This window comes from Stenella coeruleoalba, assembly GCF_951394435.1.
Source record: "Stenella coeruleoalba genome assembly, chromosome: 3".
Taxonomy (NCBI): domain Eukaryota; kingdom Metazoa; phylum Chordata; class Mammalia; order Artiodactyla; family Delphinidae; genus Stenella; species Stenella coeruleoalba.
Window position 1 is genome coordinate 72,222,625 of NC_137148.1, and position 18,881 is coordinate 72,241,505.

Below are 18,881 nucleotides of genomic sequence, written 5' to 3' on the forward strand. Positions count from 1 at the left end.
AGGTCCCTGTGCCTTAGAATAAATTTGGAGCGCCCCTGGGAAAAATGCTTGACTAGCCTAAGGTTTAATTGTCCTTTATGGCTGAGGCAGTGATGGCTAACACTGCTCTACTTAATTTTTCTGAAGTGAACTGAGAATTTTTTTGGAATGACTGGGTTGGTGTGATTAAAATTTTTGTGAAAATGGCACTTGAAGCAGTCATGTTTTACTTTTGTAAGACACTCTTTTTTCGTATTTCTTTATGCTGCTATTGAATGTTAATAGAAATGTAGCAAACTCTTCCCATATTTATTAGAAAAATTGCTTTAATATTTTAGCTTTAATTTGGTTCTATGATTTATGGAATAACTAATTCTTAAGTTTCAGTACCTTCTATAGTGTAAGAAAAAATCACATTATGAATAGAATTTCATACTGTTACTTAATTCTCTGTTATATTGGTAATGAAATTAGAATATATTACTAGCCAGTGATTATTTATATTTATAACAATTTATATTTTAATAGTGATTAATGGTTTTCAAAACTCTTTTGAAGAATTCTTGTTTAGAACTTAACCACGTTGACTTAGTTTTAATGTATTTTCTTAATCTGTGCATTAAAAATATACTTGTATTTTTATTCATATTCTGAATGATTACATAAAGACCAAAATCCTTTTAAAATAATCTCTTTTTTCCTCTTATGTTTAATTGCTTAATTTACTTTTGGGCTTTTATTTTAGAAACCTTCAGCAAATGTGAAGCTTGGATGGCCAAGGACTGTTACTGTGACAATATTGTCAAATGACAATGCATTTGGAATTATTTCATTTAATATGGTATGGTTATAATTTTTTTTTTTTTTTTCGGTATGCGGGCCTCTCACTGTCGTGGCCTCTCCTGTTGCGGAGCACAGGCTCCGGGCGCGCAGGCTCAGTGGCCATGGCTCACGGGCCCAGCTGCTCCGTGGCATGTGGGATCTTCCTGGACCGGGGCATGAACTCGTGTCCCCTGCATCGCCAGGCAGACTCAACCACTGTGCCACCAGGGAAGCCCTATGGTTATAATTTGATGAATCTTGTGGTTGCTTAGATAACCGTCTATTAAATTTTGTGATTACTTTCTATGCTACCTAGAATCATCCTGTCTTTTGATATATAAATAAAATTTGGTCTAACTCCATCTGTATTCCACATTCTGTAGACTGTCCTTTTGTTTTACCTAAGATTTCTGTGAAATGAGGGGACCCCTATGATCGTGGTCATCTCTTGCCCTAATCTCTTTCTGCTGATCATTTCACCTGACTCATTTGTTACCTCCTCTGGTGGTCTCTAACTCACATGTTGTCCTTGTCAGTTTGGTCTGCTATAACAAAATACCATAGACTGGGTGGCTTAAAAACAACAGAAATTTATTACAGTTATGGAGGCTGAGAAGTCCAAGATCGGGGCTTTAGCAGATTTGGTGTTTGGTGCAGGCTGACTTCCTGGTTCATAGACAGCTGTCTTTTTGCTGTGTTTTCATGTGGTGGAAGGGGCAAGAGAGGTCTCTGGGGTCTCTTTTATAAACATACTAATCCCATTCATGAGGGCTCTGCTCTCATGACCTACTCCCCTCCCAAAGGCCCCAAATCCTAATAACATCACTTTGGGGGTTAGGATTGGAACATGAATTTTGGGGGGACACAAACATTCAGTCTGTAGCAGATGTAACACAGTTCCTTGTGCTTGATGTCCCCAACTGGCACTTCAAAAAGCATTGTCTCTTAGCCTCCTCTGAAAGTTTAGAGTGATTCTAGACAAGAAAAATATATTGAAAGAACACTGAAAAAACCTATAGTAAACTTACAATTGAATAGCAGATGTTATAGCTGTTAAATATAGTTATTCTATATTTATTCCCTACCCTGAGATTTTCCTATTAATTACTATTTCTTGAAGGTTAAAACTCCATGTCATCTTCCTCAGTTTTGCTCAACAGTTCATTTTTTTCTCCTTTATCACCAAATTCCTGTGTCCCTGGCCAGTCCTGTGTTCAGAGGGTTTTGTTCTTTAGAAAAAAACACACAACACAGGTCCCCCCCACCTTTGAGAGAAATTGTTTTCAGCTCTGAAATAAAAGAAAATTTATCTCAAGTAAAATTGGATATTGCAAGTAAGTTTTAGTCTACAATAAACTTCCTGGTGTGGAGTCTTTTTGAATCATGTTATTAATTATCATTATTAAAAGGTAATGTGACACTCCCCAGCTTTTTTTTTATTTTCCAATTTAGATTGCTACTTCAGTTGGTGTATTGTATGTCATTTTCTTAGCACCTTGAATTATCTTTGAAACAAGGTGAGCTTTAGATAAATATGATCTTTATAGTTGCAGTATCTTTATTAAAATGGATATGTGAATAATGCCAAGGTAGTAGACGTTTTGTAACTTCCATTATATCAACATTTACAAAAATTAATTAATCAATCGCTTCTATTTGAATGATCTGGAATTTTTAGTTAATTATGAACTAGGCTCCCTTAATTGCTTAATTTTTCTCCCTACTTCTTTTCCTCTACACTCACTCCCAACTTTCATCCCGCACCTCATACTGACTTGTTTAAAGGTTTCTTTCCTTCTTTCTTTTGACATTAAATTAAATATCTTAGCCGCTGGGAGTGAGTCCTAGTCTCTAGCATTTGTCCTAGGTCCCTGAGTGTTGTGATCTCAGAGCTGCCAGGAAGCCTCTGACTAGGCACCTGCCCTGTGTGATTAAAATTAAGCTAAGTAACTGTTGAGCTCACAGTCGTTACTACATAGGCTGGCTTTGTTTTCCAGACTGCATGATGATTATATCGATGATGAAGGTAACGATGATGATGATAACAATTATAGCCAACATTTGCTGGGTCCTCACTGTGTGACATGTACTAGGATAAGCACTTAGACGTGCATTATTGACACCTCATCACAACTGTTTGAGACAGGCATTCCTATTCCTGTTGATGGATGGGGATACTGAGACTTAGTGTCACCTGCGGCCTTAGCTAGCGTGTACCTGCCCACTCATCTCTTCTACCCTGCCATGCCAACACTGTGCAACATTTGAAGTCCTGGCTTTTTCTTCCCCTCAGTGATCATGTCCTGAAAAAGTCATTAGCAGATGTCTGTTTTCAGTGGCTAACTGACCAATGAGGAGGGAACAGTGGTTGGGAGCAAGGCTGAACCGTAGTCCCAATGAGCTGCCCTGGCTTGGAGGCACAACTCATTTCTGTGACCTCCTGGGCCCCTGGGAGCATTTGAGTTCATCATCTTTCAATGAGATTATCTTTAAGATTCCTCAGCGGAACAGCTGCTTGTTGCTGGAAGCAGGAAAAGAACCTACGTCTTTTGCCTGACTAGTTTTATGTTCCCTTTATACTATTATTTTAACCTTTTAAGCGTTATTAGCTACAGTTAGTGAATGCTAGGAAACCCCACATTTTTAGAGCACAATGTAGATTGATTTGTCTGTGGAAAATTAGGATTTCTAAGGTAACAGTTTGCATGAGCTCCTGTCTCTGAGTGATCAGCACCTAATGGTCTTTGCTCTTCCAATAGCCTTTCTCAATCACAGTGAGTGAGCCCCCGGGCAGAAATGAAACTGTGCCTCTTACTCTCATCAGAGAAAAAGGAACCTATGGGATGGTCAGTGTGACTTTTGAGGTAAGTTTACTCTGAAATCATTTTAAATGGTAACGCTTCAGAGTTCATACCAGATGGCTGTACTTTTAAAATCAAGGTCCTTTGTATAATAAGCATGACTCTTAATGAAAATAAAATAAAAGTAAATACTTTGATCATCTGATAAATTTCATGTTTAATATAAAACTGTTTTCCTTGCTTCTTGGATATACTGTGCTTATGTGAAACACAACATATCATTTTAGATTACAGGATAATAATAAACCACAAATTGAACAATAATGTTAATTCTATAAAATTCATAGAACGTTTATGATAAATCTTTTCAAGGATATAAAATTTTAAAATGCTCATGGGTTCCTTAGGCTTATATAAAATTATTTAATATGTAGTCTTCCCCCATATACATTCCCCATTTTAAAAAATATACTTAATGGATGGTGTTAACAGCAGTTGTACTCCAGAATTTGGAAGAAAATTGGCTGTAGAAATGATGAGGCATCATAGTGTTTTCACTATGTTTTCACTATGTGTTTTCAACTCTCTATGGATGTCTGAAGTTATTTTATTAGCTCTTGAGCCTTCTGTTATGTTGAAATAATTACAGCTAACATTTGTGGAGCACTTAATATTGCCGTATACTGTTCTAAGTGCTTTACACTGATTATCGCTGCATGTAAACTGCAACTCTTCCCAGCACTCAATCTCCCTCATGCCCTTTAAAATTTTTTCTCCATAGTACTTACCATCATCGGACACACATTTATTTATCTTCCATTTGTTCCTTTTCATTAAATGTAAGGTCCTGGTGGGTAGAAAGTTTGCCTTGTTCACTGCTGTATCCTTAGTACCTAAAAAAGGGTTAGACACAGAGTACTTAATACTTTTCAAAAGGAATATGATTTTATTAAATATTCATATCTAGCCTGGAAAGTGGACATTATTACGCTCATGTTAAAGATGAGGAAAAAGCTGGACAGAGTTATTAAATACCTTGTCCAAGGTTACACCGCCAGTGGTGGAACTGGTATTTGATTCCGTTACTTAAGAGAGTACACTAATTGTGAATACATTCCGCTCCAGAAAAAGTACTTATAAGTTTTTTGTCAGGTTTAATAGTACGGTTGAGAAAAAAAGAGAAAGCTCTTAGAAACCATGTAGTTTAATGTAATTATAGTCAAGATCTGTAATTATATTACAGGCCTTGACTATCAGTTAGAAGGGCAGACTTAATATAGGTTAGTATCATTCTTCTTCTTATTCTTTTTTTTTTCTTTTTGGTGGAAGTACCAGGATATATTTGTTTATTAAAAATTTTTTTTAAAGTATCATTCCTCTTGCAAAACATTTTTAACTAAATATGTCAGCTGATATCACAATAATGCTTTCTTATTCTTCTGAAATATTTCATGTTTATTGATGGCACTGTGTTTCCTTGCAGGTAGAGGGTGGCCCAAACCCACCTGAAGAAGATTTAAGTCCAGTTAAAGGGAACATCACTGTTCCTCCTGGCAGTGGAACAGTAGTTTATAACTTGACAGTTCTCGATGACGAGGTAGGATGTGTTAAGTGCTTAAAAGGGACAAGGCCTCTCTCTGTGTTACAGACATGTTAGAGAATATTATGTCAAGTATTAAATTATGTTCAGGATTTAAAATTATTCAACATAGTCCTATGTGAAGTTAGTGTATTATGGCCAATTATGCCTTAGCTATAAATATCTCTTTTGAATATATCTTGTTAATATTTATCTTATTTAATTCACATGAAGTTGTGTATCTAAAAGGTGATGAACTTGCATGTAACTGACAACCACACTTAATACAAACATTTAAGCATTTTGTAAACCTTGATGATTGATTTTGCTTGTGATTTCAGTTTTGAGCAGGTACGGTACTGCTTACCCAGCATAAATATTTTACTATAAAAGCAAAGAAAATTTGGTTGCATATGATATTCATTTTTTTTAGATATTTTAAATGTTTACATTCATAGGAAGGCTTTTGTTATTTTTAATTTCACATTGAAGCTACCAAGGATTGAGATACATGACACAGCTTGTTTAACTGGTAAGGAAAGAATGAATTTGAACAATATGTACAAGGATGTCCCCCATGAGCTAACCAAAAGAAAACATGACTTTTAATAAAATAATCTTAGTATTATTATTAGTAGTATTACTTAGTAGTATTATCAGAAAAAAAGGGAATAGCTGGGAATTTATCCCCCTACCTTCCCACAAAAAAAATCATGAAACCAAATCACAAGAGAAGAAAAATGAATTAGAAGACATTATTAGAAAAAAGTATTTCTCTTGAAAAAATGAAATATTAGATAGCATTGATAACTCTTAATTCATCTGGTTGTGAAAGCTAACAAAAACCTTTTGTCTATAGATCCTGGAACATTTAACAGGTTATAATTTGGGGGCAATGATTAATTATACATTTTAATTATAAATTTAAAAGATCATCTTCTGAGGATCTACTATACAGCATGGTGACTATAGTTAATAGTATGGTATTGTATACTTAAAAGTTACTGAGAGTAGGATTTAGGTATTCTCTCCACACACACACACACACACACACACACACACACACACACACACACACACACAGAGTTAACTATGTAAGGTGATAGATGTGTTAATATCTTGATCTTTGTAATCACAATTTATATGTATATCAAATCATCATGTTGTACCCCTTAAATATATTAGTTATATTTGTTGATTATTCCTCAATAAAGTTGGGGGGAAAAGATCATCAATCAAATCATTACATTTTCTTTTTTGAGATAAATAGCTTTACTTTTTATATTTCTATTGATGGAGGTAAAACTATATATTTTTTCACTTTCAATCATTTATAATGAAGTAAAAACTCAAATAGCACAGTAGAGATAAGTCCTAGGATTTCTGTGTAGTTAAAAAAAAAAAGTTTTGGGACTTCCCTAGTGATGTAGTGGTTAAGAACCCGCCTGCCAATCCAGGCGTCACGGATTCGAGCCCTGGTCCAGGAAGATCCCACATGCCTCAGAGCAGCTATGCCCATGCGCCACAACTACTGAGCCTGTGCTCTAGAGCCTGTGAGCCACAACTACTGAAGCCCGTGCACGCCTGTAGCCCGTGAACTGCAACTAGAGAAGCCACTGCAATGAGAAGCTTATGCACCGCAATGAAGAGTAGCCCCCGCTCGCCGCAACTAGAGAAAGCCTGCGCACAGCAACAAGGACCCAACACAGCCATAAATGAATAAATTTATTTATTTATTTATTTATTTTTAAAAAGTTTCATTTTAACAGTGTCATCATTTTGCCTAATAGTGACTCTTGTAGCTTGTTCTCTATAGAGACATGATATGTATTTTGAAAATCATGTGATTGGTATCATATGTTTAAATCTTGAGATAGAAACTGTTTAGAGAGAAGCAAGAATAATTTGACATGATTGAAAACTAACAATTTGTATGTGATGTTAATGTAGTTTTCCAGATTCTTATCTATTATCAGACCTTGAATGCTGCTTCTGACCCTACCCACCTGATGAAACTAGTTTTTACTGTCAGATCTTTAGTTATCTAAAGATTGATCAAGGTTGAAAGCCATTATACTGATACTTGCTTACTTGTTCTTATCATTGCTTTATCTAAAATATGTTGTTTACCTTTGGAAAATATTTTAGTAAATAGACACTGAACAACCCTCTTTATCTACTCCCTTCAGGTAAAGATTTTTTTATTTCTATGTAATTGCATTGAAACAGAGGGACTTTTCACACTTTGGTTTTTTTGCAGGTGTTTTGGTTATTGATGTTTTACCACTGTTTATATTTCTCTGACAGGTACCAGAAAATGATGAAATATTTTTGATTCAGCTGAAAAGTGTAGAAGGAGGAGCTGAAATCAACACCTCCAGGAGCTCAGTTGAGATCATCATTAAGAAAAATGACAGTCCTGTGAGATTCGTTCAGAGTGTTTATTTGGTACCTGAGGAAGACCACATACTCACAATTCCAGTGGTTCGTGGAAAAGATGACAAGGGAAATATGATTGGATCTGACGAATATGAAATTTCGATCAATTATGTTGTTATAACTGGGAATTCAACAGCACACGCCCAGCAAAATTTAGACTTCATTGATCTTCAGCCAAACACAACTATTGTTTTTCCACCTTTTATTTATGAATCACACCTGAAATTTCAAATAATTGATGATGCCATACCAGAGATTGCTGAATCATTTCATGTTATGTTACTAAAAGATACCTTACAGGGAGATGCTGTGCTATTAGTCCCTTCTGTTGTACAAGTCACCATTAAGCCAAACGACAAACCTTATGGTGTCCTCTCATTCAGCAGTATCTTGTTTGAAAAGACAGTTATAATTGATGAAGATACAACATCAAGGTAGGGTTTATTTTAAATGTTGTATTGCTACAATTATTTTAATATGTTATTCCAAGATTTAATATTTGTGGTGTTGGACACAGTGCTGAACTGTTAAGTGTATGTGTCATTTCCTTGACCATGGTTTCACTGTTTTTTTTCTATTTTGGGAGTGATATTTAAATCACATATTTAAATATGCAAGTTAATTCACATTATGGTAGTTTCCTAGGGCACATCTACATATCTACTCCTTCATATTAAAAACAGTCATTCTTTATGATTTGGATTCTGCTTTTACCAGTGTCTGGTGGCCACCTTGACATTGAAAATGCCCATTTTAAGGGAAATAGAGTGTATTATATGACCATATATATATTTTTTTAATTCTAGATTTGAAGAAATTACAGTGGTTAGAAATGGTGGCACTCATGGGAATATTTCTGTGAACTGGGTATTGACACGGAATAACAGTGATCCTTCACCGGTAACAGCAGATATCAGACCAAGTTCTGGAGTTCTCCATTTTGCACAAGGGCAGATGTTGGCATCAATTCCTCTTACTGTGGTTGATGATGATCTTCCAGAAGAGGCAGAAGCTTACCTACTTAAGATTCTCCCTCATACAATACGAGGAGGTGCAGAAGTGAGCGAACCAGCAGAGGTAGATCTCTTATTATGCTTTACTTGTGGGAATATTTCTGTGTCATAGAACAGCTGAAGAACTTGACCACACAAAGCACATTTATGTTTAGTTTGATGTGACAGGAAGAGCACTGGTTTTAGAAATGGTGGTTACTTCCCTTGCTGAAGGTTGTCCCTCTGTAAATAAAAAGTTTGCTCTTAAAAAAATTCCACAAAGTTTTCAAATGTGTTTTTGATTCATCTGTTACTCTATTACCTATGAGAGTAATCATTTTTAGATGTGATACATAAGTAAATATTAAAATTCAAAATAGCCTAGAAAATAAACCGTTTGGTAATCTCAGATGTGAGAATTCTGCACTTTAATATTTTATTCCTTTATCTGCAGCTTTTGTTCTACATTCAGGATAGTGATGATGTTTATGGCCTAATAACATTTTTTCCTATGGAAAACCAGAAGATTGAAAGTAGCCCACGTGAACGATATTTATCCTTGAGTTTTAAAAGACTAGGAGGAACTAAAGGAGATGTGAATATGTTTTATTCTGCACTTTATATTCCTGCTGGAGATGTGGACCCTTTGCGAGCAAAAGATGGCATCTTAAATATATCCAGGAGAAGCAGCCTCATTTTTCCAGAACAAAAAACTCAAGTCACTGTAAAATTACCACTAAGAAATGATGCATTCCTTCAAAATGGGGCCCACTTCCTAGTACAGGTATTTGAATGATTAAAATAATCTCAACTTTGGTTAAACTACAAGTGTGCTTATCTGTGTGAGAGAGTTAACCAGTCATTATTTTGCCTTCATTTATATTTTGGATTCTGTTGCTTACTAGAAGTTATGTAGGGAGTCCAAAGAGAGCCTGTCTGCCCCAACACATATAAGGATGAATAAAACAAGGATTATACTAAAGTCTGTTTTAATCATGTGATAATAAAAGTAGATCAGACATGAAATGTAGGTCAGAATATAATGGATGATGTAATGGAGAAATTCATGAACTGTGAGTGGGGGAGGGCCAGGAGAGAGTGAGCCATTCTTTTGAGTTGATTTAGGAAAATTTGACGTAGGAATATAGTTTGTAGAATAAATATGTTTTTCATGATGGATGCTGCAGGGAAAGCATTCCAGAAATAAAAAAAGCAATATGAGAGAAATTGTGTATATAACTTTAAATAGTATACTAAAAAATCTATTAACTGTAGATAGAATCTATGGACTTCTATCTACTTAGTAAGAAGAAATAAGGGCCCTATATTTCTCCATCTTATCTCTTTTATTTCTTAACTTTTATTAACCAGAGCATATTTTTATTGCCAAAGTTTGAAACATCTGTACTTATTTATGCTACCATGGTTATGTTTTCCATATGGTTGGTATTGGTTGATTTTGAAAATTAGAAAGCAATAAAGGGTGCTTATCAAATTTTGGTTATGTAAATAAATTTAATGCAGAATCAGATAGTGTGAATAGATCAATAAAGAAAGAATGTATGATCTATGTCACCATACATTTTGCTAAGTGGAATATATATGAAATGAAATCTCATATTCCATTAATTTCTTTGAATAGTACTGCATTTAAATTTGTTTCATATTTTCGCCTAGGCTTTGTTTTATACTTTATTATTGCTTTCTCTGGAGTTTCTAATTGCCCCTTTTATTTATTTATTTATTTTTGGCTGCACTGGGTTTTCGTTGCTGCACGCGGGCTTTCTCTGGTTGCGGCGAGTGGGGGCTACTCTTCCTTGCAGTGTGCGGGCTTCTCATTGCGGTAGCTTCTCTTGTTGTGGAGCACGCTCTCTAGGCACACGGGCTTCAGTAGTAGTTGTGGCACGCGGGCTCAGTAGTTGTGGCTCGTGGGCTCTAGAGCGCAGGCTCGGTAGTTGTGGCACACGGGCTTAGTTGCTCTGCGGCATGTGGGATCTTCCCAGACGAGGGCTTGAACCCGTGTCCCCTGCATTGGCAGGCGGATTCGTAACCACTGCACCACCAGGGAAGCCTTGCTCTTTTTTATATGCCATTCTTACCAAATTAGGTCTTCCACCTGTCTTAGATGTGTTGAATGCTGAGTTTAGCTGTACCAACTGCTTTCTTCACTTGCTTCACGCCTGCTACTTGGGACTGTTTTTTTCTGAACTCCTCAGTTTTCTTGATTTCTTGCCTTTTACTTCTTGGATTGTGTTTTAGTTTTTTTTTTTTGCGGTACGCGGGCCTCTCACTGCTGTGGCCTCTCCCGTTGCGGAGCACAGGCCCCGGATGCGCAGGCCCAGCGGCCGTGGCTCACGGGCCCAGCCTCTCCGTGGCACGTGGGATCCTCCCGGGCCGGGGCACGAACCCGTGTCCCCTGCATCGGCAGGCGGACTCTCAACCACTGCGCCACCAGGGAAGCCCTGTGTTTTAGTTTTGTTGAAATATATCTATCCTCAAATACATGTGCAGAAAAAGTATGTGCAAGGTAAACTTTTTGAGTCTTTGAGCACTGAAAGTGAAATTTCATACATTGATAACTGGCTTCGTAGAATTTCTAGATTAAAGTAACTTCTTCTTCAGAACTTGAAACGTATTGCCTTTTAGCTTCCAGAGTTGCGATTAGAAATTTGAGGGGAAAGAAATCATTTACCTTTAGGTTAACTTGCTCTTTATCTCTGAAAGCTTTTTTTTAAATCTTGGCATTCTGAATTTCTCAGGGCTGTGTCGTACCTTGCTTAGCACTTGGTGGGGTGGGCCCTTTTATTTTGAAGACTTTTGTCTTTTTTTTTGGCTAAGTCACTGCTCACGCTTGTATGGTTTGTGCATTAATTGCGGACTCCTAGTGGAGGTGTCTAGTGAGTGGCCCGTTATGGGGATATATGATTTGTCGGTACGTAGGGATGCCTTTTTGCAATTGGCCTACATATAGGGAGACCTTTTGTCAGCATTCCAAAAGCTTTGTGGTGGGAGATCTGCTTTTCACCTTTATTATTATAACTATTATTATTATTCTATTGTGTCTCCTCGAAATGGGGAAATTATGATACGATGCATCCTTCTGTCTATGAGGGTAACCCACTTTTATGGAGGACCCTTGAATTCTCTTCTTGGGGTGATGGGTAAACAGAACATGGTGTCATTCACAGTTGTTTCCATTCCCCCTGCAGCTTGTGGAATGCTCTTATGAGGTGACTGGCCAAATGGTGGGGGATCTGGGTCTGTGAAGTGGAGTTGAGCAAGTGGTCAAGCCCATGGCCCTGACCCCATTGAGCAAGAAGTTAAGGCAATTAGAATGCTGCCATCAGAGCACATTTAGAGAGATATTTAGAAAATTTTAAAAAGCTTTAAGTTTGACCTTCTAAAAAACATGTCATAACTTACTTTTTAAAGTTGGTCCTTTTAATATATGGAAATACATACTAATTTCACCAGTTTGCAATTAGGGTAGCATTTCCCAAACTTAGGAATTCTCAGGTGCCTCTGGGAGATTTAAATAACTTGCTGAGAGGAGTGTCAGAGTTTATTGTGGGTTTTTGTGTTTTTTTTTTTTTTTTTTTTTTTGGCATCAGTGCTCTCCTTTGCCTTCTCTGTGGTTGGTGTCCTCTGTATTCAGAGCATTCTTATTAGTAGACATTGTCTTGGTCAGTTCGGGCTGCTATAAAGACTACCACAGACTGGGTGGCTTAAACAACGGACATTTACTTCTCACAGTTCTGGAATCTGGGAAGTCTGAGATCAGAATGCCGGCATGGTGGGGTTTTGGGGAGAGCCCTCTTCCTGGTTTTCAGACTGATGTCTTTGCTTTTTGTCCTCACATGGTGGAGAGAGAGAGAGAGGATGCAAGCTCTTTGGTGTCTCTCCTTATAAGGGCATTGATCTATCATGAGAGATCTACCCTCCTGACCTGATCACCTCTCAAAGGTCCCATCTCCAAATACCATCAAATTGGGCATTAGGGTTTCAACATATGAATTCTGGGTCTGGGGATACAAACATTCAATTCATAGCATATATGTTTAAGGCTTTTGTCCCTAGAACCTCAGTATTCAGTTCTCCCTCTGTCTCCTATCCTGCATAGGTCAAAACTCATATAAGAAACAAATTATTAAAACAAGTGAAATGAAGCAAAGGTTTCACACAGTTGCTTTTGCTTTCATGGAGGCCTGGGCATCCTGGAATTCCTGTAGTAGTTGCAGTGACATGACATGAGTTTGAGAACTGATGATGCAGAAGGATTGATTTTGAGTTGTAGAGAACTTTTCTGTTTTACATTTCTGATATCTTTTTTTACTCTGCCTCAAAACCAGTTTTTACTGTGGATAGAGACCCCGTATATCTATGCCAATATTAGTAACCTTTATATTAAGCTTTCAGTCTCTTGAAAATATCCAGTATCTCTATCCAAGTTGCTGCAGAGAATCCTTTTGTAAACAAAACTTTATTAAGAACCTTCAATCGGTCAGATATTATTCTAACTATTTTATTTCAGCATTCTATATGAATATGACAGAATTTATTTTAGACAACACTTGAAAAGAAAGGAAAAGCTTGAAGAAGCATGTAATATCTGAATTTTGGTGATCCCAGGTTAGAAATCTGTTTGCACCACTAATTCCAGACTCAATTTTTTATCTATCTCTGTATTGAGTTGAAAAACAAAGGTCTTACAGTGCAGACAGTCAATTTAATGCTTTAGGACAAAAGGTCATTATTAGTCACTGACACAATTCCTTAAAGTTCAAAACAGCTGTAGGTTCTGGAAGGCTAGTTGGAATTAGAAGGTTGTGTAGTTTGTATAGTACGTAATGGATGAGCAACTCAAGAATAGGAGGCATCAGACTCTGCATGGAAAGCTGAATGAGGCTGAAGAAAGGAGAATCTGAGACATGAGCTCCTCATTCTTCAGTAAGCCTCTCAGCTAAAATACGTTAGTCTGGGATACCGTTTTTGGCAGGCATGGGGTTACTAATGTGCTGTCTCAGTTGCAAACTGTCTGGAAGCAAAGAACGACTCTTTATGAATGGAGTAGTTTGATTTAGCAGATGCTTAAGGAACCCAGACAAAAAGGCTTAGAGACTAGGAAATAAGCCATGGGAGATTAGCATTTTTCTTTTGATCAGTTCATTCCGTAGCCTTCTATATCTTCTTTATCTATATTTTCCAAAAATACTATATTTAGAATTAATTCTGTAACTGTTTTGATAAATGTAAGTAGAATATGAATTTTCTTCCTTTCTTTTTGAAAAGTTTTGAAGTAAAAATAAATCATTATTTTACTTGATATATTCAACAGTATTATCAGTTTAACTCTTTGTGAATGCATGAGAATGAGAGTGTTCATTCACAAACACGTGCTAACTCACACAAGACCAGTGTATTTTAAAAAGTCTTCACCTCCATCCAATGCACACTTTATATTTATATGCCATTCAAATATATATTTTTAGTTTCTTGTGCTATTTTTAAAGATAACTACATATATATGGGTATGTATATTCTTTTTCTCTAGAAGGAATGACAGTTATACTTACGTGGTTTTAACTATGTATCTTTATGTTTCATTTATTTTATAAAGTAAATGCAGTATCCTAAAGAACCGCATGTTATATTTTACTTGACTTAGTCCACATACCAGTATTTAGCAAAATTGGTCAGTCTGATTTCTTTTTTTTTCTTTTACCTGAGTGACTATTTACCAGTCATGGAATTTTTGATATTCTTCTCCTGTATATTATTTTCAAAGCAAAGTGTGTTACATTTAAAAAGGCATTCACTTTTACCCTTAAAATATGTATTGTTCATCACAAAATGTGAGCGTATGTGCAGGATCAGTACAGTCCTTGTCCACAGGTGTCCACAATATCAACTTAAATCACCAGTCTCTACAGGTGGTTACTTAGTATCATTGTTTCCACATTACAAAGCCTAACAGAGGGCTCTGAAGAGTGGGCAATCCATAATGCCCTGTTAAGTTCACAGTTGCTTTTTAACTTAAAATCTCTATGCTTTTTGCAGTCCTGTAATGATTGTCTATGCCTATACTCATGTGAACACTGTGAGGATTGATAAGTTGGATTTTGAAAAGTTAGAATATTAAGATGTTGAAAGTTTTGATATATCAGGATTCTTATAGAGCTCATTTTGTCTTGTAGGGATAAATCAACAAGTCTATTGTGTAGCTGCTGTACTTAATGTCATGTTGCAGGAAAATACTGAGAAAGACACAGACACACAAGAGGTTTATAGTCCTGTTGGGAAGTAAAAGTCTAGAACACACAAAATGCTGATAAGCAAGCAATATGTGAAGTTTAATGTTAATTTCCACGTTTAGTGAGTGTAGCAGTAGAAGTTCAGGAAGAGGTAGAAGAAAGAGGGCTGGAGAATCCAAGGAAATCTTCATGGGAGAGAGGGATATTTAACTAGTCTTTAAGAGCGAGTACATTTTGACTTGTGAGATGATGGAAGGAGGCCATTCTACATGAGGAGAAACTGTGAAAGTTACTCTGAAGGTCATGTTCATTAATCACAGGGACATTATATGTTATACATGTGTCACATTTCTTTAAACATAAAGACATATTAAGTCACATTTGGAGTTCTGAATGGTCTTCTGATCGTGAATTTTCTCTGGCAGAGAAGGGGAGTGGGTGATTTGATTGGAGGTGTGGGTCAGTGGAAGAGAGGAGGGAAATGTGGGCAACTCGCCAATATTTGGCTTTACATCAAGGTAGTTGGGTATAGGCAACAAGGAGGAAAAGCGGATGGTGATATTGGTGAAAATAGTGGTTAGAGGACATGGAGCAGAGATAGTGATTTCTCTTTGGCACGTTCTATCTGCAAGGTGTCTCTGTGATGTTTATGTCATATTCAGTGGCAGTTGGTTATAAAGATTTGGAATTTGAAGGAGAGATCCAGAGGTTATTATGGAGAGGGTATGGAATTATAAGATAAAGGTCTTAGGAAGAACCCTGGGGAATAATAATAATTGAGGATCAGAAAGAGCTCAAGAAGCCAGTGTGGGAGGTTGAATCAGATGGTGAATGAAAAAGGAAGTTGCCAAGTTATTGGTGGCCTTACCCATGCTTATTTTGTTTTCCCATGCAATTAAGACTTTAACATTTTTCTTAAAAATGTCTTTTCTTTCCATTTTTATGGGTTTTTTTGTTTATTATAGTTGGAAGATCTGGAGTTGGTGAATATAGTTCCCCCAATCCCACCCATAAGTCCTAGATTTGGAAAAATCCGAAATATTTCTTTAGTGGTTACTCCAGACATTGCAAATGGAGAAATTGGCTTTATTAGCAATCTTCCAATCATTTTGCATGAACCAGAAGATTTTGCTGCTGAAGTGGTAAGTAGGCTTTTTCTTATTGATGGGGCCTAATGAGTTTGAGATAATGTAAAGACACTGTTTTTTTGAGGGGGAGGTCGGGTTAGTTTATAGAGTTAACAGATCTTGAAAAGCTTCACCATTTACAGCAAGCCTTCAATATGTAATTTGACATAAGTAACTGATGAATGTGTGATTTTCATCATCTTTTGCCATATTCGATAGAATAAAATTAGAATTAATTGCTCACAGCAAAAGTAGGATATTTTGATGACGCTGCATTCAGCTAGTGGTATGACATTTGGTAGAGTAATAGCCAAACACAATTTTTTTTTATTGGCCAAGTCATATGTACCACAGGAATCCTTGACCTTTTCTATTTCTGAGCACTCCTCATGCTTGCCTTGGGCAGGATTCAGGTGACGTCCTATACTTGGTGGTGGAGGTGATGGTGGTAAAGTAGTGGATGCCAAATCTTCGGAATTTTTTATATATATATATATGTGTGTATATATATATACATATATAAAATTTTATTTACATATATATGTAAATTTCTGGATACACACACACGGACACACACAAACATGCTCACATATACAGCACGTCTCCCTGCCTCCCCCCACCCTGGTTGAATTTTCCTGCCATCTATATAGGGACCATACTTGTTTTTGACCTTACCATTCCCTGAGCCACAGTCTGTCCCTAAAACCCTCTCCAAGTCTCTTACACTTAGATTTAGTTTAAACTGGGTTGCAGTTGAGATCAGGAATGTGGAGAGTTGTTTTTGTTATCAAAGCCTCATATCAAAATATGGTGACCACAACTTCCTTTGTTTGTATATTTGATTCTGTGAATTGGCAGAGAAGCTCTATTTTTCAAGATGGTTTTGACTTTTTATATTTTCATAATATTTTAATATTTTTCTTCTAAAAACTAAAAAGTATTCAGTTTTTTCTGAAAGAATGGGTTGTTTTTATTCATTTATCTTACAAAGCTGTACATTTACCATTTCATATTTTTCCCTAGAGGGAAATTAGTTTCTAGGGAAAGTTTTGGGCTCTGTGAAACCTGCATTCTTCCCATCCTGGGAAACAGCAGAAAGAGTGAGAATTTCCCTTTGTTCTCTTTGTCCCCATCTACAGCCTGGCCACGCCCACCCTCTTGGGGTGATTTAAGGGCCCAGTCCTTTCTTACTTTTTTTTGTCTTTTCTAAGAATCTTACTTTGCTTGCTAGTCTACAGACTTGACCGTTGCTAGCCAAATTAGAAGAATGGTTAGTGAGGAAATATCTTCCATGTTTTTCAAGACAGCCTATGTTCAAGGGCAAAGAGCAGAGGATACCTTTTTTAGCCACTTAAAAAGAATAGCATTATATACTATTAAATATTTGTTTACATTCTTTGTTTGAAAAAAACTTCATTATGATCTTCAATGATCCTTTTCTTATACATATTTAAAGTGTGCTGCACTTAAATAAAACTACCGAATACAATTTGTTTCAGAATTATTATAATAGTTTACATTTATTTAGCTCATGCTATGGAGAGACACTTTAATCTTCACCAGGAACTTGCAAAATAGGGAACCACTAGCTTCATTTCACATGTGGAAATTGAGGTCAGAGAGGTTAAGTAACTTGCCCAGGGTAACCCAGAGCCATGGTTTGAGCATCTGATTTTGTTTCTGCTGCATTTGTTGTGTTGGTTAGAAACATTTCTTATTTGTATTATTATTTTCTTATTTTGCCCCTTATCACGTTAGGATGCATTTGACATAACTGTGTACTTCCCAGATTTAGTCACAAAAGCTTATTTTTCAGTTTGTACTGTGATATTAAATTAATTCTTTTTTTCAGAGAACCTCTGATGGAAATTTATTCTTTAGCCATTGTTCTGTGTTTTTCATGGTTCTTTGGCTTTTAAAATGAAGTCTTTTTGTTAAGACAAATCCCAGGTTAGGCGGGTTTTTGGGTGGGGGAAATTTAATAGAGAAGTTTGATTAGCAAAAACTAATATAAAATAGTCAAATCTGAAATTATCATCATACTTAAAGAAAGCTTGTTCAGTTGTGCTTTTAATATCATTTTAATTGTTCACTTCTCTATGCACAATACCTAAACATATTCATATAACAAGTGTATGCACTAACTGAAAAGCTTATGTAATTTGTGAGCATGTATTTCAGAAGAACTTGTTCTGTTTTCTTTTTATAAGGTATGCATTCCCTTACATCGGGATGGAACTGATGGCCAGGCTACTGTCTATTGGAGTTTGAAGCCCTCTGGCTTTAATTCAAAAGCAGTGACCCTGGATGATATAGGACCCTTTAATGGCTCTGTTGTGTTTTTATCTGGGCAAAGTGACACAACAATCAACATTACTGTCAAAGCTGATGACATACCGGAAATGAATGAGACGGTAACACTTTCTCTAGACAGGTAATAACCCATTTAGGTAATGTTTAGTGACATTTATATGTTCACGTTCTCTGAAATAATTTTGTTTCTTGTTTTAATTCTTTTCTTCACATAAAGTAAAAAGAAAAAACTAACTAGATAATGTCATGCTGACCTTCTTCTGACTTTTCTGATGTTTGTTGATGGCTTTTGGTTAGACTGTTACAACATAGTGAACTCTTACCCTGCTATTTATCATGAAGAAACATTACATAGAGAATTTATAGAAGGTATTAGATACATCTTAATCATAGCTAATATGTTGCTATGTTCAAAAAATAGGCAGCAGCAAACCCAAAATGTTAGGTTAGGCAAACATCTCTGCTGGCTTCATTTTCATCAGGGAAGAGGATTAGAGCTTGTTTCAGTGAGTAAAAAGAAAGTGTTAATCTTCATATAATGAAATTTTCTTTTTTACATGGAATTTAACATTAAATAA

At 36.2% G+C, this 18,881-nt stretch overlaps 1 protein-coding gene across 13 annotated transcripts in view; it reads left to right on the forward strand.

The window, feature by feature from the left end:
* The window catches only part of ADGRV1 (adhesion G protein-coupled receptor V1), a 565,462-nt gene that overhangs the window by 43,171 nt on the left and 503,410 nt on the right, over positions 1-18,881 (forward strand). For all 13 annotated transcript variants that reach the window (XR_013827796.1, XR_013827797.1, XM_079918356.1 and 10 more), the window contains exons 4-11: positions 725-820; positions 3,561-3,665; positions 5,086-5,199; positions 7,489-8,054; positions 8,427-8,697; positions 9,067-9,396; positions 15,829-16,005; positions 18,201-18,424. Coding sequence is in view for 11 of the 13 variants with exons in the window: in XM_079918356.1 (XP_079774482.1) it covers positions 725-820; positions 3,561-3,665; positions 5,086-5,199; positions 7,489-8,054; positions 8,427-8,697; positions 9,067-9,396; positions 15,829-16,005; positions 18,201-18,424 (1,883 nt within the window). In the remaining 2 variants the exon portion in view is untranslated. The remainder of the gene's footprint in view (positions 1-724; positions 821-3,560; positions 3,666-5,085; positions 5,200-7,488; positions 8,055-8,426; positions 8,698-9,066; positions 9,397-15,828; positions 16,006-18,200; positions 18,425-18,881) is intronic.